This window comes from Prinia subflava, unplaced genomic scaffold (genome assembly GCF_021018805.1).
Source record: "Prinia subflava isolate CZ2003 ecotype Zambia unplaced genomic scaffold, Cam_Psub_1.2 scaffold_87_NEW, whole genome shotgun sequence".
In the NCBI taxonomy this organism is placed as follows: Eukaryota; Metazoa; Chordata; class Aves; order Passeriformes; family Cisticolidae; genus Prinia; species Prinia subflava.
Genome location: NW_026961094.1, coordinates 83,998 through 103,982, shown reverse-complemented (window position 1 = coordinate 103,982; position 19,985 = coordinate 83,998). Strand labels below are relative to the sequence as shown.

Below are 19,985 nucleotides of genomic sequence, written 5' to 3'. Positions count from 1 at the left end.
CTGGAAAATTGGCTGAGCATTTATAACAATTCTCTACACCTGAGATACAGCCAGGCGGCCGATACCTGCTCTGCACACGTGATCCTGCGATGGCGCCGGCCCCATCCGGGCGGGACAGTTCCCTCGTGGGGATGTGGGATGTTCGGGAACATCCAGTGGCTCCACCAGCCTCGACCTCCTGCTGCCAGCAGAGCAGGGAGGAGGGAGGCGGCAGGAGGAGAGCGAGGCACTAATTTGGGCTCTTTGAGAAAAGCTGAGATGATAGTCAACGTAATAAATGTAGTGGGTTATTTCATGTTTTAGGTTTTATAACATGTTGAAATCCTGGTTTGGTAAAGTATACAATACATTGTAACTGAAATTCCAGCCAGCCATGGAATTAGAGTTCCTAGGTGGCTCCACCCAGTAACTTTGTTCAGGGGGACACAATGAGGTGCGGGAACTGGAGATGAGGAGATTGGCATCAGAAAGAAGATAGATACACACTGAGATAAGGAATCAGTTCTCCTCCTGGGCAGCAGAGCCATCAGAGCCCCTCATCGCGGATCCCCGGGGAAGAAGAGAAGGACGCCCCTCCATCCATGGACTTCAGTGTCGTTCACCCATGGGAAACCAGGAATTGACACCTCGCAGTACTGGAGGAAAATCTTTTCACCAGACCAGAGACAACTGTGGATTCAAATAACCAGCCCTGGACACAAAGAGACTGTGGGGAAATCTTGTGCCAGGGACAAAATAAAGTGTATAAAACCTGAGCCCCGAACAAGGCAAATCTGTGACCTTTGGGGGGACGGCAGTGGGCCAGAGACCACGTCCCTGTTCACCCTTGACAAGTCCCCCGGTCAATCGTCAACGTAACTCCACTGAGGGTTTTTACCAAAATTCTGTAATTTGATCTTTCAATAAACCAAATAATATTTCTAATTGGACTTTTGGATTGGCATTTATAACAGTTAACAATAGATGTTGCTGGTTTAGCTGAAATGAATAGATAAGCTTTGCTGAAATCAGTTAAAAGTTAGAGGATGGTTAAAAGAAACCGGATTTAAGATAAACTACCTTGGATTTAATAACTCATTGCTTGTCAGAGAAATGAATCAGTACAACACAAGACCTGCTGTTTCCATAAACCCACTGAAACAGTCCTGGAAAACAGAAACAGAGATGAAATTGTTATAAATGCCAATACAGTAGTCCAATGAGAAATATAATTTTGGTTTATTAAAAAGGATCTAATTACAGAATTCCGGCAAAACCACCAGCAGTGGAGATACGTTGATGATGGACCCAGGAATCGTCAGGGGTGAACTGGGACGCAGTTTCTGGCACACTGCAACCCCCCAGAGTTCACAGATTGGCCTTGGTTGAGGCTTAGATTTTATACACTTTATTCTGCCTCTGGCAAAAATTTTCTCATTTTGTTTTTAGGCTGGTTATCCGAGTTCACAGTCATCTCCAGCTGAGCTGAAAAGAGTTTCCTCCTCTGCTGTGAGGTGTCAATCTCTGGTTCCCCGGGAGTGAATGGACACCAAGGTTTTATGAATGGTAAAAGTTCATCTCCAGAGATGTGGATGATGATGGTCCTCTGATGGTGGTGTTCCGATGCTTGGATATGGCTGAAGATAATGATCTGACGACTCTGCCATCCAGGGAGGAGAGGACTGATAGCTTATCTTAATGTGTCCTCTCCTGATGCCGAGGAGAAGGCCAGGTTTTCCCGTAAATCCTTTCTCCTTTCTCCTTTCTCCTTTCTCCTTTCTCCTTTCTCCTTTCTAAATGTAAATTCCAGGGTGGTGCCTGCTTCTGTCTCAACGACTTTTCAAGGCAGACTGAAACTTAAGACTATATTTTTGTATAACATATATACAGTGGTTTTAATAATTTTTAACGTGCCATAACCCATAAGAACATGAATTAACATCCCATATTTTTCACATAATAAATATGGTATATTAATTCATGTTTTGATGCATGTAAAGTGTAAATATGTTCTGTAAAATGAAATGCCAGCAGGCCAGGCACGAAACCAGCAAACCTCAGGTTGGGCAACGCCCTGGAACTGCTTTTCAAAAAGAACAATGCCTTGCCAGGGACCAGGACTCCACTGCTGGCATCAGAATGACAGGGAAATCAAGATGAAATCAGCAGAACTGTGAAGGGCTCAGCCCTCACCAGAGGTACTATCGGGGGACCCTCTCCCTTCGGAAATCCGTGCCCCACTCATACAACACTGGGAAGAAATCAACACCCATCCTTTCGAGTGGGAGCCCCATTCAGCTGGACTGACGGAGGATGTTATAAATGCTCAGCCAATTTTCCAGATTAATAAAGTAATTTTAGTAATTTAAGACAATATAGAACAAAATTTACCCATACCAGCAATCCAAAGGACAATGCCCATAGACCCGGGATCGGCATTGGGTGAAGCTCTGTCACAGCCTCAATCGCACCGTGACGCCCCTCTGTTCACAAATCCCGCCCGCTTTAAAATCCCCTCATATATTCTTTATTTCGCCTAAGGCTGAACAGTCGTTTCATGAAGTAATTTCCGTTCTTTTACTCAGTCTCCCTCCCCGCTGAACAGGTTCTTCAGAGGAGGGATGAACACTGCTTTTGGGGTTTCGGGTGGATGAACAGAGGTGTGTCTTCCTTCCATGCGTCGGCTGAGATTCCTGTCCATATTCAATGTGAAATACAAAGTTGTGTTTTGAGTCAGGTAAATGAAGAGAATCTGTGTCATTGTAATTGTAGAACACGGCCATGGGACAGTTATAATGATGAGTTCTAATAAACAACCCAGGAAAGCACGGAAGGAGGTGTTTGAACAAACATTGCTTGCAATTACCTATTATAAATCCCAACCTATTCTGTAAGAAGAGTCTTTGAATTATAACTTTAGAAGCTTGTTTTGTATTTAAGAATTTTAAACTGCAGTTTTAGAATGTAAAAAGGCTTTCTCACAGACTGGTAAAAAAACAAAAACAATCCTGGATATGGAAGAAAATACTTCAGCTTGCTGATTTATGGTTCCTGAAAAAGGAAAACTGAACACCACTATCAAAGACTGATAGACCTGGAAAATAGAAGCTGGACCCCACCACCTGGGATACATATCCTGAATGTGCATCCTGGGATATTGAAATCTAAGAAGGACTACAATAGGTATTGAATAATGATGTTAAAAATTGGAAATGGAAACTGCTGAGAAAGCTTATGAATATGTATGAATGTAGCCAATAAAATCCCAGCAAGTCCAGCAATGGGTGTGCAGTCGGAAGGGAAACCCCTACCACTGCACCCAGTGCTGCCTTTGCTCACACTTTACCAGGCTAATTAATTAATTATTAAATTGAATTGCTGCTTGACATATTGGCTGTGTCAAGCGTCTCATTTCTAACCTTCAATGCCTGAGCCCTCAGCAGTCCTTGTCGCCAGACAGAGATGGCTCCTTCCCTAATGACAGTGCTGAGCGTCCTTCCCCCCACCCAGCCACACCTTGGTTCTTCCTGAAAAGCAACCTGTACACGCCTGGGCCTGCCCGTTTCCAGGGCAAAACCCCTGCTTATAAGTTAACTCTGTTTTATACTTATTCTCTTAACAAATATAGTCTAAAAACATGAATTATCCTCGGTCATCTATAACAGAGGAGATGAATTTGAAAAAGCCACCTCGAACACAGAGAGCTGTGGGGAAATCCCCTGCTGTGGGCCAAACAAATTGCGTAAAACCAGGGCCCCAAAGGGGCAGTTGGTGACCGAGGGGGTGGCAGCGCTGGGGCTGTGACCGGTTCACCCAGCGCGGCCCCGGTGTGGCGGGCAGGGAGGGCGCTGGGGAGGAACCGGGCTGTCCCGGGCAGAGCGGGTCCCTCCGCTGTGCCCACCGCTCCCCAGCAGCCCATGGCACCGCCCAGTTACGCCCATTCACGGCTGTGCCAACCCGGCACAGAGAAGGGCGGGGCACGGCCAGCCCAGGCTATAAAACCCCGAGTTCTGCTCCAGGAATCGCCATTTGCTGTCCACCACACCGGTCTGTGGCCCGAGGGGCCCGGGTGAGGCCGGGCTGCCGTGACGGCTCCCGGGACCAGGTCGCCCCGCCTGCCACAGAGGGTGACATCCTGGGCATCGGCGCTGCACTTCCGACTGATGGTTTTGCCTAAATTTCTGCCTTGTGTGAAAAATATGGGATGTTAATTCATGTTCTTATGGGTTATGGCATGTTAGAAATTATAAAAACCGCTGTATATATGTTATATGAGAATATAGTCTTAGTTTCAGTCTGCCTTCACTGAGACAGAGGCAGGCACCACCCTGGAATTCCCATTTGGAAAGGAGACAAAGGATTTATGGGAAAGCCTGGCCTTCTCTTTGGCATCAGAAAGAAGGACACATTAAGATAAGCAATCAGTCCTTCCCCCATGGGCAGCACAGCCATCAGAGCACTATCATCAGCCATCAGAGCATCATCATCAGAGCACCATCATCGTCTAAATCTCCAGAGATGAACTCTTTCCATTCATAAACTGTGGTGTCTGTTCACTGACGGGAAACCAAACACTGACATCTTAAAAAGGAGGAGGAAACTCTTTTCAGCTCAGCCGGAGATGACCATGAATTCCGATAACCAGCCTAAAAACAAAAGGACTATGGGGGAATTTTTGCCAAAGGCAGAATAAAGTGTATAAAATCTAAGCCCCAACCAAGGCCAATCTGTGAACTCTGGGGGTTTGCAGTGTGCCAGAAACTGCGTCCCAGTTCACCCCTGACGATTCCTGGGTCCATCATCAACGTATCTCCACTGCTGGTGGTTTTGCCGAAATTCTGTAATTCGATCCTTTTTAATAAACCAAAAATTATAATTTTAATTGGACTACTGTATTGGCATTTATACCACTTGTAATTCTTTAAATAATAAAATTATATTGCATTGATTGGAATAAAACTGGCATTTATGAAAGGGAGTTCTACCAGCCATCAATCACATCTGCATTGAAAAGGTTGAAAGTTTAGAACGAGGAAGACTCGTTTTACTTCCTCCTTTTGGTGACCACCCCTCACAAAAGGACCCCCGACCCATTTCAGGGAACAAACTCTGCATGCTTAATAGCCTTTGTGTCAATTAGCATACGAAGCGGAGAAGAGGAAGTGACAGGGGTATGAATATGCATTTGTATTTTGTGTATTCAACATTTTTGTAAATAAAAGGCTTTGCAATTACCTGTGATCTCTGCAGTGCGCATTAGGGAGCTATCCCACACTTCACAATAAACCTACACTTTCTAACTTTAACTGTTAGAGAGTCTCTTGTCCATCACAGTTGGATATTAATATTAGATCAATATTCATATTTTAATAAATCAGAGGGAAATCCTCGCCTTGGACAGGGCAGCAGCTCCGTTCCCCTCAGGGTAATCCAAAAATGACTCCTAAGGCTTGGGGAAAAAAACCTCCCAAAAATTGCAGGTTGTGAAAAACGAGGTCCACTCTTTTTAAAAATTTAGAAGTTTAATAAAAAATCATTACAAACAGACAATTCAGAGACAGAAAGCGAAGGGTGAATACAGCTGACCTGGCACACTAAGGCTGGTTCCTTAACAGCATCGGCCTCTTGCGTATTTATAAATTCACATGCACGATTCAAACATTCGAGTGTGAATTTCTCTGTTCAGTTTCATCTCCCCCAATCATTTTATCTGGTGGATCCCCCTGCCAGTGGCTGATGCCGAGGTTTCCTAAATTCTCCCGGGGTTTTGGTCACCTTCACGTGCACAGGACACTGATAGGAGAGGTTTGATGACTCCTTCCTGCAGGTTTGGGTGAGCAATCCCCGCTTGGAGAATTCGGGAATGCGGAGGATCCCCGCTCGCCCCCAGGTGGGGTTGGATTCGCTTTGGCCGGCCGGTTTGGCTGGTTACAAAAATCTTTAATCTCAAAACGAGGAAATGCACATTGATCGCATTTCTGAACACTGTTAGTAAAGAAGGAAACGCAGTGAAACCTTCCCGCATCACACGTGCAGAACTCATCCCCTTATCTGCGAAAAGACAGCTTTGAAATTCACATTTATCACACTGGTAAACCGAAAAAACCCTGGAATCCCTAAAACACCCAGAAATCCCTCAGTAAAAACAGAAATTCCCAAGAAATTCCTCACGATTTTCTGCCTTGCTCTCAGCCTTGGGGGGAAATCAAGAATCAGAGCTGGAAAAAATTCCCCAAAAATTCCAGGAAAACAAACAAACAAAAAATCCTGAAATCTCCTCCTCCACCCCAATCCTCCCAAAATGTCCCCCAAATTCCCAAATTTCTCCCTGGAATTCCCCACCAGAATTTCCCAAAATTCCCAAATGTCTCCCTTCAATTCTCCCCCTGGCAAATTCCCAAATTTCCTCCAAAAATCCCCCCCATTCTCAAATTTCTTCCTGGAATTTCCAAAAAATCCCTCTGAAATTCCCCCCCCAAATTCCCTAATTTCTTCCTGGAATTCCCAGTAAAAACTACCCATAAATCCCAAACATATTTCCTAAAATCTCCCAAAAAATCCTATAAATTTCCCCAAAATTCCCTAAAACCCCCACAGAAATTCCCAAAAAAATGAAATTTCCCCAAATCCATGAAAAGCTGGGATAAATACACCCAAAATCCCACTTTTTATTCATCCCAAGAGCACCAAAATCCCGGATTTTTTGGGGAATTATTGGGATTTCTTTGGAATTTTCTGGAATTCCACTTGATCCTTGGAGAAGAGCTGGGCCAGGATGTGATCGGCTGTCCCGTGGAAATATTGATTCATCCGGAGAGTCTCCAGCTGGAACGGGGGAAAGTTGGGAATCAGACCCAGGAAAAGTTCCAGGGAAACCAAAAAAATTCCCATTTTCCCCCCCAAAATCCCAGTGTTTTCCCCAAAGTCCCATTTCTCTCACCAGAACTCCCATTTCCAGCCAAATTTCCCATTTGCCCCCTGCAAAATTCTCTTTTTTCCCCTTATATCCCAATTTTTATCTCCAAAATTCCCAATTTTTTTCCCCAAAATTCTTTTTTTTCCCCAAAATTCTTTTTTTTCCAGGAAAAAAGCAGGAAAAGTCAATCAAATCAGGGGAAAAAAACCAGAAATAAAAAATAGGGGGAAAATCAGAGAAAAAAATGAAAAGAAAAAAAAATCAGAAAAAAGGGGAAATGGGAAAAAAATCAGGGAAAGAAATCAGGGAGAATTTATGGAAAAATAAAAAAATAAAAAATGGGGAAGGAAGGGGGGGAAAATAACAAACCAGAAAAAAAAACAGGAAAAAATCTTAAAAGGGAAACATTTGGAAAAAAATGGAAGGAAATGGGAAGAACCAAGGAAAATTCATGGAAAAATTAGAGGGAAAAGAAGGGAAAAATCAGGGGAAATCAGGACAAAGTCAGGGAAAAATCAGGAAAAAAGGGAAAAAATAGGGGAAAACCTGGGGAAAAATCAGCCAGAAATCTGGAAAAAATTAGGAAAAATCTGTAAAAAATACAAAGAAATTCGTAAAATTGAAAAAAAGGGCAAAATCAGGGGAAAATCAGGAAAAAAAGGAAAAGAGGGCAGAAATGGGATAAATTCAGGAAAAAGAATCAGAAAATATCAGAAAAAACTTACAAAAAGTGTTTTAAAAAAGGAGAGTAAAGGGGAAGTCTGGGAAAAAAATGGGATAAACATAGGGGGAAAAAATCCTGGAGAAATCCAGGAAAATTTAGGAATTCTCACCTCATTTCCTGTGCTGTAGGCAAGCACCAGGAGCAAATCCTCCTGGCAGAAACTTTGGATGAAATGTTGGGATCCCACCGGGAAGAAAACGACGTCGCCGACCCCGACGGTGAACTCGAACTTCTCGTCGGAGGTGATCACTCCCACCTGGAAAAATCCAAAAAAACCTGGAATTAGCGGGGAGGGGAAAAGGGAATTTCAGGGAGGAAATGGGAAACATGGGGAAAAAAGGGGAAAGTAGGGAAAAATGGGGGGAAAATTGGGAAAATGGGAAAAATGGGAAAAGTGGAGAAAAATGGGGAAATGGGGAATAAAAGGGGGGGAATTGGGAAAAAATAGGAAAAAAGGGAAAAACCAGGAAAATTTTTTTTAAAATGTGAAAAAAAAACAGAAAAAAAGCCAAAAATGGGGTGGAAAGGGGAGAAAGCAGGAAAGAAAAAAAGTCAGAAAAATGCCAAAAAAACCTGAGAAAACTGTGGAAAAATTTTTTAAAATTGGAATTTTATCCCTAAAATTCCCAAATTTTGGGGAAAAATTCCCAGAATTCCCGGATTTTACCAGTCCACAGCCGCTGACCACCACTCCCATCTCGTTGGCGTTGAAGTGGAAATGAGGAACTCCCAGATTATTCCCAAAAATCCGCAGCGTGGCCAAGGTCAGTGTGTTCTCATGCTGGGAAAAATTCCAGGGGGGAAAAAGTGGGAATGAATCCTGAAATTCCTGGATTTTCCCATTCCCCCCCTTTTTTTTTTCCATTTTTCCCCTTTTTGTCACAATTTTTACCCATTTTTTCCAAATTTCTCCCCTTTTTCCGCATTTTCCTCCATTTTTCCCATTTTCCACCTTTTCCCCCTTTTTTTCCATTCCCCCCATTTTTCCCTATTTTCCCTCATATTTCCCATTTTCCTCATTTTTCCTCAATCTTTCTATTTTCCCCTTTTTTTCCTCAATTTTTCCCTATTTCTTCCCCCTTTTCTTAATTTTTCCCCCTTTTTCCAATTTTTTTCCATTCCTCCCCCCATTTCTTCCCCATTTTTTCCTATTTTCCCACACTTGTCCTTTTTTTACCCATTTTCCCTGGTTTTTTCCTCCCCTCATTCCCAGATTTTTGCTGATTGTTTTCTTCCCATAATTTCCAAATTTCCCCACTTTTTTCCCATTTCCCCCCTTTCTTCCGATTTTTTTCCCTATTTTTTTTTTCTCATTTTCCCATTTTGCCCCACTTCCCCCCATTTTTTGTCTTCCTTTCTGATTTTTTTCTCCAATTTTCTTCCCCATTTTCTTCCCCATTTTCCCCATTTTCCCCCGTTTTCCCCCCAAATTCCCCAGTTTTCCCCGAATTCCCGGGTTTCCCACCTGGTTGAGGGATTGGCTGTAGATTTGCTGATTCGGCGTCAGTCCCGTCCCGTTTTTCCGGAATCTCGCCCATTGGAAAACTCCTCCCGGGAAAGGGAACTCCGGGGATGCTGGAAAACCCCAAATTCGGGATCAGAACTCTCAGATTTTGGGGAGGAGTTCTGTGGATTATCCCAAAATTCCGCAAAAGTGGGAAAAAATTGGGAAAACTTGGGAAAAATTGGAGAAAAAAGGGAAAAAAATCAGGAAAATATTGGGGAAAAAAAGAAAAAACAGGACAAAATTTGGGAAAAAAATCAGGAATTTAGGGATAAATTGGGCGAAACCTGGAAATTTTATGGAAAAAAGGGATAAAAATGGGGAAAGGCATGAAAACAATCAGGAAAAAATCAGAGAAAAATGGGGATAAATCAGAAAAAATTAGGAAAAGTCTGGAAAAGATTGGGGAAAAAGGGGGGGAAGTTGGGGGGAAAGTTGGAGAGAATAAAACAGGAAAAAATTGGGAAAAAAAAGAGAAAAATCACGAGAAAATTTGGGAGAAAATAGGAGAAAATGTGAAAAAAATCAGGGAAAAAATTGGGAAAATGGGGAAAAAAATCAGAAAAAATCAGGAAAAGGAATTGGGAAAAATCAGGAAAATTGGGGAAATATTGAAAAGTGCTAAAATCAGGAAAAAAGTTTAGAAAAATAGCAAAAAATCAGGAAAAAAGGAGAAAACCAGGAAAAATATTGGGAAAAATCAGGGAAATGGGAAAAATAAGAAAAAAATCAGGAAAAAAAAAGTGAAAAACTGGGAGGGGGAAAGCAGAAAAATCAGGGGGAAATGGGAACAAATCAGGAAAACCAATTGGGAAAAACTTGGAAAACATTGGGAAAACCCCCAAAATGCCATTTTTCCCAGACTTTTGGGACTTGCCTACCTGGCAGGTCATAGAAGAACTTCCAGACCTGGGAGTCACTGGACTGGGGGTAACTGGAGTTGTGGATGAGCTGATCCAGGTTTTTGGGCAGGTTGATGGCCTGGTCCTCCTGCGGCTTCTGGAATGTCCTGATGAACGCCACGCCCCCTTCGGGCTGGAAAACGGGAAAATCAGGGAAAAATCTGGGAGGAGCTGCTGCTCAAAAGCAGAGAGTTTTGCCGGAAAAGTCCCTTTTTTTCCTCAAAAAAAATTTCAAATTTTTACCCCCAAGAATTCTCATTTTTCTTGCTCAAAGTTACCTTTTCTGGAGAGTAAATGGGAAAAAAGGGGGGAAATTGGGGAAAATGGGGAGAAATGGGGAAAAAATTGGCAGAAAGTGGGGAGAAAATGAGAGAAAAAGGGACGGGGGGTAAAATGGGAAAAACAGGGGAAAAGTGAGAAAAAGTATGGAAAGATGGGAAAAATGGAAAGATCAGAAAAAAATTTAAAAATCAGAAAAAATGGGAATTAGAGGGAAAAAATGGGAGAAAATTTGGGAAAAATCAGAAAAAACGGGGGGGGAAATGGGAAAAAAAGGGAAAAAAATGAAGGAAAATGGGGAAAAATTGGGGAAAAATCAAATAAAATCAGGGAAAATGGAGAAAAAAAAAAAAAAAAAAAAAAAAAAGGAAAAAAATGGAAAAAAAAATCAGAATTTTTAGAAAATCTGTCCAAACCTTCAGAGCCCTGGCTGCCACGTCCTCGGGCGTGGAGTAGAAGGCGTCGTCCACGTCGAGGGTGAGCAGCTCCTCGTGTGTGGAGAAGAAGAGCAGGAGGAGCAGATCCCCGGCGCCCACGTTCTTCACCCAGTGCACGGAATTGCGGGGGAAGAAAACGACCTGGCCCCGCGTCACGTTGAAGGTGACAGCCCTCGAGTCGTCCGGGCCAATGATCCCCACCCACGCCGAGCCCTGCGCGTGCAAAAAGGGGACACTTCATCATTTTCCCCAGTTTTTCCTGATTTTTCCCCATTTTCTCCTCGTTTTTTACAAACTTTCCCTGATTTTTTCTGATTTTTTCCCAATTTTTCTCTTTTTTTCCGTCTTTTTACCCCTTTTTCCCCCGATTTTTTTTCCCCACATTTCTTTCTGATTTTATTCTGATTTTTTTTCATTCCCCCCCCTTTTCTTTTCTGTTTTTTTCCCCAGGTTTTTTTTTTTTTTCCTGATTTTTTGGGGGTTTTTCCCCCCCCCCAGTTTTCCCCCCATTCTTTCCCCATTCTTCCTTTTTTTTCTCATTTTTTCCATTTCCCATTTTCCACCATTTTTGTTGGGTTTTCCCCATTTTCCCCTTTTTTTCCTCTTTCTTTCCACCATTTTCCCACATTTTTTGCCCATTTCCCCCCTACTTTTTTCATTTCCCCCCCTTTTTATCTTTTTCTCTCCCGTTTTATCCCATTTTCCTGGTTTTTCCCCATTTTTCCCATTTTTTCCATCTTCTACCAATTTCTTCCCCTTGTTATTTCCCTTTTAAAAGCATTTCACCTCATTTTTTCCAATTTTCCCCATTTTTCTCCAGTTTCATTTTTGCTTTTCCCATCTTTCCCCATTTTTCCCGTTTTTTTCTGCTTTTTCTCATTTTTCCCCGCTTTCCCCAGTTTTTCCCCCATTTTTGCCAGGAAAAAACCCCAAAATACACCAGAAAAAACTGGGGGGAAGAAAACCAAAAACCATAAATACCAGGAAAAAAAATTGGCAAAAATAGAGGAAAAACCAGGGAAAAAGAAATTGGGAAAACTGGGAAAAAGAGAAGAAAAAAAGAGAAAAAATGAGGGGGAAAAAGGGGTGGAAAATCCCCGAAAAAAGAGAAAAATCAGAGAACAAAATTAAACTAAATGGGGAAAAAAAAAAAAAAAAAAAAAAAAGAAGAGAGAGAGAGAGAGAAATCTGGGAAAATCCTGTTAAAAATTAGGAGAAATGAGGAAAAAAATCTGAAAGGAAATGGGAAAAAAGAGGGAAATGCAGGGGAAAAAACTGCAAAAATTAGGAAAAAATAGGGAAACAAAACCAAACAAGAAAAAAGGGAAAACATTGGGGCAAAAACAAACAAAAAACAAACAAAAAACCCCCGCAACAAACCCAGAAAAAATAGGATAAAAATGGGATAAAATCAGGGGAAAAGTGGAAAGAAATCAGGAAAAAATCAGGGAAAAATCAAGAAAAAAAAAACCCACTGAAAAATTAGGAAAAAAACATGAAAAAATGCAAAAAATCAAGGAAAAATCAGGAAAAAAATTGGGAAAATAGGAAAAAAAAAAAAAAACATAAAAAAAAACCCATGGAAAAATTAGAAAAAATTGGAGGAAAATTAGGAGGAAAATGGGATAAAGTTCAGGGAAAAAATCCTGTAAAAATTAGGGAAATTTTGAAAAATATAGGAGAAAAACCAGCGGAAAACAAGAAAGAAAAAAGGAAAACTGGGAGAAAATGAGGAAAATATTTGAGTTAAAAACAGGAAAAGATGGGGAAAAATTGGAAAGAAAAGGAAAAAAATAGGGAAACCAGGATAAAATCAGTGAAAAATCCTCGAAAAATAAGAAAAAATCAGGAAAAAAATCCAGGGGGGAAAGAAAAAAAAAAAGGGAGATTAAAAAAAAGGGGGGGGAAAAATCAAGAAAATCCAGGGGGAAAACCTGGGAAAAAAATGGGGAAAATAGGGAGGAAAAATGAAGTAAAATCAGGAAAGTTTTGGGAAAAATCCCAGGAAAATCAGAAATAACATCAAAAGAAATCTGAAAAAAACCTGAAAATAATAATAATAAAATATAATAAAAAATATTTTAAAATTTAAAAACATTGGAAAAACAGAAATAAATGGGAAAAAGGGGGAGGAGGGGAATGGGGGAAAAAAGGAGAAAAAAATAGAAAAAATTCTTTAAAACCGCAAAAAAACCCACCACCAAATAAAAAAGGGAAAAAATAGGGGAAGATTTGGGAAAAATCAGGATAAAAGTGGGAAAAGGTGTAAAAAATGGGAAAACCTGGGGGAAAAAAACAGGAAAACAAAAAATGCAGGGAAAATCACAAAAACAATCAGGAAAAAATTGGGAAATAACCAAAAAAAAAAAAAACCTGAAGAAAACACCCCCCAAATGGGAAAAAATTGGGGAAGAAATTATATATATTTAGGAAAAAAATCCTGAAAAAATGTGGGAAAAAAAAGAGAAAAAATTGGGAAAATAAAAAAAAAATCATAAAAATTTGGAAAAAAATTGAAAAAAAAATTGAAAAAAAAAAGGGAAAATCAGAAACAAAATTGCAAAAAATGCACGAAAAATCGAAAAAAAAAGTCAAATTTTTTTCGAAAAAAAATAAAAATAATTTGAAAAAGAACCGGGAGGAAATTGGGAAAAAAAAAAAAGGGGGGAAATAAAGAGAAATTTGTGAGAAAATCCCGGAGTTACCTGGAGGACGATTCCGTGCTCGTTGGCGTTGAAATGCCAGTGCGGGGCTCGCAGCCCCCGGCTCCAGATCCGCAGCGTTCCCAGCGTCAGCTGGGATTTGTGGGAGTGCAGGAAATTCCCAAATTCCTGAAATTCCAGGTTTTCGTATTCCTGGGAATTCCGCCGGAATCGCGCCCATTGGATTTCACCTCCGGGGTATTTGTGCACCTGGGAAAGAATGCCAAAAGATTTTGCCCAAAACTCCCCTTTTTTCCCCCTCTGAAATCCCGTTTTCCCCAAAAAATTCCTTTTCTTTGTCTCAAAATGCCCATTTTTTCCTCACAAAATTTCTTTTTTTTTTCCCCTGAAAGTCTCTTTTTTGCCCCACAAAATTCTCTAATTCATTCCTGGTTTTTTCCCATTTTTCTTGATTTTCCCTTTTTTTTTCCCAAATTTTTTTCCCAATTTTTTTCCCTATTTTTTTCTGATTTTTCCCAAGTTTTTTCCTAAGTTTTTCCTGATTTTTTCCCCAGATGTGCCCCAATCTTTCCCCTGGTTTGTTCCTGATTTTTCCCAAATTTTCCTTCATTTTATCCCATCTTTTTCCTCATTTTCCCCAATTTTCCCCCTGATTTTATCCCACTTTTTTCCCATTTTTTCACCCTTTTTTTCCATTCCCCACCCCGACCCCCCAAAATCCCAATATTTTTTCCCCAAAATTCGCATTTTCCCACCTTAGATTTCCTCAGTTGATACAGGAACCGAAATTTGGGATCCACTTTTCCCTCGGGATCCCCTCCCGGAGCCTCATCCCCGCCGGAATCCTTTGGAAATTCCTGATAATCTCGAAAAATCAGCGAAAGCACCAAAATCCCGATGGTGGTGGTGATGATGGAAGCCAGGAGACAGAGCAGGAAAAACCTCATTGAGGATCTTCCCGGTTTTCCCTGGAATTCCTGCAATTCCCAAAGATTCAGGAGAAGGGATTTGTTACTCCTGGTTTTCCCCAATTTTCCCTATTTTTCCCCATTTTTATCCCATTTCCCCAGCTTTTTTGCCGGTTTTTTTTCCCATTTTTTTCAGTTTTTTCTCCATTTTCCCCACATTTCAATTCCCAGTTTTTCTCCATTTTTCCCCTTTTTCCCCATTTTACCCTAATTTCCCCAGTTTTTCATGGGGTTTTTTGCATTTCATTATTTTTCCCCTTTTTATCACTTCTCTCCCCATTTTATACTATTTTTTTCCCTATTTCATCCCATTTATCCCAGTTTTTCCCCATCCTCCTCCCCCCTCCACTTTTCCCCAGTTTTTTCCATGTGTTGTGGAATTGTTGGGGATTATTTCAGAATTGGGGGGATTTTTCAGGGGAATTTTTCAGAATATTTTTGGGGAACTTTTGAGGAATTCTTTTTAAATTTCTTAATATTGTTGGGGAATTTTGGAGAGCGGTGTTTTTTTTGGAACTTTGGGGAATTTGGGGGATTTTTTTTCGAGGAATTTTTTTGGATTTTTAGAATTTGTTTTTAATTTTGGAGGAATTTGGGGCGGGAAATTTTTTGGATTTTTTTGGGAATTTCTCAGAATTTTGGGGGGATTTTGAGGGAATTATTTGGAATTTTTGGCCCATTTTTGGGGAATTTTTTGGGAATGTTTTGGTACCTCTTTGCTCCGGGATAATGTGGGAACACTCCCGCTGTGCATTTCGAAGGCTGGGTTTTCCATGGAGCTGTGGGGAAAAAAATTGAGAATTTTGGGAATTTTGGGAATTTTGGGAATTTCGGGAAGGGTTTCAGAATTCTGGGGGGGAATGGGGGGAAAATGGGAAAAAATCCGAGAAAAAAACAAAGCAAAACTGGGGAAAAAAACTGGGAAAGATCAGGGAGAAAATAGGAGGAAAAGATAAAAAAGTCAGGGAAAAATCAAATGAAATGGGAAGAAAAATAGGGCGGAAATCAGGCAAAAAAATCAGGAGAAAAGTTGGGAAAAATCTGGAAAATTTTGGGGGAAAACACAGGGAATTTTGAGGGGAAAGGAAATGGATTTTTTTGGGGAAAATGGGAATTTGGGAGAAAAGAATGAGGAAATCTGGAAGGTAAAATGAGGAAAATCTGAGGGGAAAAGACAGAATTTCCTGGAGAAAAAAGAGAATTTGGAGAGAAAAATCACGAATTTTGGGGGGGAAAAAAGGGGAATTTGAGACAAAAAAGGTTGGAATTTTGGAGAGAAAAAGAGAGAAATTTCAGGGGAAAGAAGAAAAAGGGAATTAAGAGGGAAAGAAATGGGAATTTTGGAGGGAAGAAATAAGGGAATCCTGGGGCACATATGAGGCATTTAAGGGCAAAATGGGAATTTTAGGGGAAAAAGAGGATACAGAGAGGGAAAAAAGGGAATTTTGGGGAAAAAAAAGGACATTTAGGAGGGAACAAAGGGAATTTGGCAGGGGGGGAAAGGGGAATGTTTTGGGAGAAAAGTGATATTTTAGAGGGAAAAAGCTTTCCAAGAAATCCTGAACTCACCCTGAGGTGGGCTGGGAATTTTTCCAGTCGTGGTCACCTCTGGATTCCGTTGGAATTTATCTCCAGCACTTTTAGAAAATTATGGGGTGGAAAAGGGATTTTTGGGGGGAACAAAATAGAATTTTGGGGGGAAAAATTGAAATTTTGGGAGATAAAAGAGGAATGTTAAGGGAAAAAATGAGAAATTTGGTGGGGAAATGGGAATGTGGAAGGGGGAAAAAAGGGAATTTTGTGCAAAAGGTTTTGGTGTTTTGGGGAAGAAGTTAGGGAATTTTAGGTGGAAAAAGGGAATTTAGAGAAAAAAGAGGACATTTTGGAGGGAAAAGAGGAGGGAATTTTGGCGGAAAAAAGGGAAATTCGAGGGAAAAGAAATTATTTATATGAGGAAAAAACAAGGTTTAGGGGGTAAAAAAAGGGAATTTTGGAGAGAACAAACAGGAATTTTAGGGGAAAAGAGGGTATTTTGGGGCAAAAAGGGAATTTGGAAGGGGGAAAAAGGGAAATTTTGGGGGAGAAATCAGGAATTTTAGAGGGGGGGAAGGGGGAAATTTGGGGAGAAAAAGGAGATAATTTGGAGGGGGAAGGGAATTTTAGGAGGGAAAATGGGAAATTTGGTGGAGAAAATGGAATTTTTGGAGAAAAATGACAGATTTAGGGGGAAAGATCAGGAACTTTGTGGGAAAAGGGGAATTTGGAGAGAGAAAATGGGAATTTGGGGGGAAAATGGGAATTTTGGAGGGAAGAAATGAGACTGTGGGGGGAAAATCAGGAATATATGGGGAAAAGAAGGAATTTTAGGGGAACAAAGGAAATTTAGGGGCAAAAAAGAGGGTGGTTTGAGAGGGGAAAAGGGGGAATTTTATGTGAAAAATATTTAGGGGACAAAAAAAGGGAATTTGGGGAGAAAATCAGGAATTTTGGGAGGGGAAAAAGGGAATTTAGGAGGGAAAAACTGGATTTGGGGGGAAAAATGAGTGAATTTTAGGGGATAAAATGGGATTTTAAGGGAGATTTAGGGAGCAAAGAAAGGGAATTTGGGGGGCAAAAAAGGGGAAATTGGGGTAAAATCAGGAATTTTGGGGAAAAAAGAATTTGGGGGGGAAATGGAAAATTTGAGGGAAATTTTGAGAATTTTGGAGAGAAAAGTCAAGAATTTTAGGAGGGAAAAGGGAATTTGAGGAAGGGGGGAAAGGGGAAATTTAGGGGAAAAATTGGAAATTTTAGGGGAGAAAAATGAGAATTTTGGAAGAAATAAAGGGAATTTTAGCGGGAATAAAGTTTTCCAAGAAATCCTTGATATAAAACAATGAACTCACCCTGAGATCGTCTGGGAATTTTTCCAAGTGCTGTCACCTCCGGATTCCGTTGGAATTTATCTCCGACACTTTCAGGAAGTTCCCTCCTCCTCATCAAACATTTCCTCATTACGCAAAGAGTTGAGAAATTTGGAGCTGATCCAAATTTTTTTTTTTTTGTGCAATTTTCCCGCCTTCTCGGGAGAATTTTTGTTGAAATTTTGTGAGGTTTTTTCTGGAATTTTTCCCGTTTTTATTTGGGATTTTGCTCAAATTTGAGTTTGGTTGGGGTTTTTTTTTAGGAGGTTCCCTCTTTTTGGGGGGATTTTTTGGTAAATTTTTCCTGGAGTTTAGGAAGTGTTTTCTGGAACTTCACTTTTTTTTTTTTTTTTTTTTTTTTTTTTTTTTTTTTTAAAGCATTTTCAGGTTTTCTTCCTGGAATTTCCCCCCTTTTTGGGGGAATTTTTGCTCAGATTTTGAGGGTTTTTTGTAGAATTTTTCCTATTTTTCTTTGGGAATTTTTGTTCAATTTTAGGTTTGGTATTTTTTTTTCCCCGAGAATTTTTCCTTTTTTTTGAATTTTTGCTGCAAATTTTGCCCAAATTTGGGTTTCTTTCCTGGACTTCCCCTCTTTTGGGGGAGATTTTTTGATAGAATTTTTGCTGGAATTTTGGAATTTTTTTTTCCCCAGGAATTTTCCCCTCTTTTTTTTGGATTTTTTGATTGAATTTCTGCTGAATTTCTGCTGAATTTCTGGGAATTTTCCCAGAAGAATTCCATTTATCCCAAAGAATTCCAGGATTTTCAAATTAAAAAAAACCCCAAAAACAACACACCTTGGAAATTTGGGTAAATCCAGGAATTTTGTGGTGTTTGTTTGTTTTTCCAACGACTTTTTCTTTTCCCCCCAAGGAACTCTTTGGGGGTTTTTGGGATTTTTCAAGGAACTTTTGTGTGGCTTTGGTTTGTGTTGTTTTGATTTTTCCAATGAATTTTTTGGGGTTGGGATTGTTTGTTTATCCAAGGATTTTTTTTGGAGGCGGGGGGGTTTGTTTTGTTTTTTCCTGAGAAAATTGTTGGAAATTTCTTGGTTTTCCCAAGTAATTTTTGGGTTTTCTTTTTTGGTTTTTCCAACCCAAGTTTTTTTTGTTTTTGTTGTTTTTCCAATGAATTTTGGAGGGTTTTTGGTTTTGCTTTTCCAAAGAATTTTTTGGGGTTTTTTTATTTTTGGTTTCCCAAGAAATTTGGGTGGGGAGAATGGGTGGAGAAAAATCTGTCTGGGAAAACACGATGACCTCATTGGGTTGTAAATCCATAAAAGAATTCCGAAGCTCATCCCAAGAGTTTTTTTGGGATGGGATTCTAGTCTGGGGACACACCTGGAAACCAAAAAAACCCAAACAAATAAAAACAGGGAAGAAACTGGGTGGGGGGCGGGGAATGAGGAAAAAATGGGAAAAAACCTGAAAAGAACTGGGAAAAAATGGGGGGGAAAATGGGAGGGAAAATGGGAAAAAAAGTGGAAAAAATGGGGGGAAATGTGGAAAAAAGGGGGAAAAGGGGGGAAAGGGGAAAAATGGGAAAAATGGGAAAAACTGGGAGAAGCGTGGAAACTGGAGGAAAAAAGTGTCGGGTAAGGGGAGGAAAACCTGGGGAAAGCAGGAAAAATAGGAGGGGAGGGGGGAAGGGGTGAAAGGAAAAAAACTGGAAAAACATGAGAAAAAATGGGGAAAAGAGGAAATAAATGGGGAAAATCTGGAAAAAACTAGGGGGATAATGGAGGGAAAAGGGGGAAAAACCTGGGGAAAAAAAGGTGTAAAATGGGGAAAAACCAGGAAAAAAAATCTGCGAAAAAAAGAGGGGGGAAAGGGGGGAAAAAAAAAAATAGGGGGGACAAACAGGAAAAAGGGGGAAAAATGGGAAACAATCCTGAGAGAGAAATGGGAGGAAAAGGGGGAAAATGGGGTAAAAGTGGAAAAAAGAGGAGGGAAAAAAAAGGGAAAAATCTCAGAACTCATCCTCGATTTCTTGGCTGGAATCCAAGCCCAGCCACACCTAGAGCTAAAAATATCTTGAAGGAAATAATACCTTGGGAAAATGCCAAAACTTACATAACCTTGAGTTCTCCTGACGTCATTGCTGGGAGCTCCTGAGGAAATTTGGAATATTCTGTCATTTTTTCCCCCAAAATTTCTCATTTTTTCCTCAAAATTCCCATTTTGTCCCCCAAATTCCCAATTTTCCACCCAAAATTCCCATTTTGCTCCTAAAATTACTATCTTTCCCTCAAAATTCCCGGTTTTGTATCAAATTTCCCATTTTTGCCTGAGAATTTACATTTCCCCCCCAAATTCCCATTTTTTAACCTCAAACCTCACTTTGGATCCCTCAATTCCACCACGATTCCCCCTTTTCCTCCAAAATTCCTTAATTATTCCCCTCCAAAATTCCAGGGTTTTCCCCCAAAATTCCCTCATTTTATTCCATTTTTTTCTGTTTTTTTTTTCCCTTTCTCCCCCTAGTTTTCCCAAAGTCTTCCCAGATTTTCCCCAACTTCCCTCTGATTTTTCCCTGATTTTATCCCATTTCCCTCCCTTTTTTCCTGATTTTCCCCTGATTTTGCACAGATATCTTCCCCTTTTTTAAAGTTTTCCCTGATTTTAAAGTGTTCCTTATTAAAAATTTTTCTGTGATTTTTTTCCCTTTCTTCCCATTTTGCATTTTTTTCTGCTTTTCCCAGGTTTTTTTC

At 40.3% G+C, this 19,985-nt stretch overlaps 1 protein-coding gene across 1 annotated transcript; it reads right to left on the bottom strand.

Annotated features, from left to right (window-relative positions):
• Positions 1-6,431: 6,431 nt before the first annotated feature.
• Positions 6,432-15,724, bottom strand: LOC134546453 (uncharacterized). Its single transcript, XM_063389268.1, has 9 exons — positions 15,066-15,724; positions 14,160-14,371; positions 13,447-13,653; positions 10,721-10,954; positions 10,005-10,158; positions 9,085-9,194; positions 8,287-8,400; positions 7,729-7,875; positions 6,432-6,804 (listed from the first exon to the last, which is right to left on the bottom strand). The coding sequence occupies exons 1-9, from the start codon at positions 15,145-15,147 to the stop codon at positions 6,691-6,693; spliced, it is 1,374 nt and encodes a 457-aa protein (XP_063245338.1). The 5' UTR covers positions 15,148-15,724; the 3' UTR covers positions 6,432-6,690.
• Positions 15,725-19,985: the final 4,261 nt, after the last annotated feature.

What these genes read in the sequence shown, in the direction of transcription:
- LOC134546453 (XM_063389268.1), bottom strand. Translation starts at nt 15,147, where the DNA reads ATGGAAAACCCAGCCTTCGAAATGCACAGCGGGAGTGTTCCCACATTA. An exon ending in GGTACCAAAACATTCCCAAA is followed by an intron (nt 14,372 to 15,065) that starts AAATTCCCCAAA and finishes AGGAATTCCAGG; the next exon opens with GAAAACCGGGAAGATCCTCA. An exon ending in AGCACGGAATCGTCCTCCAG is followed by an intron (nt 10,955 to 13,446) that starts GTAACTCCGGGA and finishes TTGCACGCGCAG; the next exon opens with GGCTCGGCGTGGGTGGGGAT.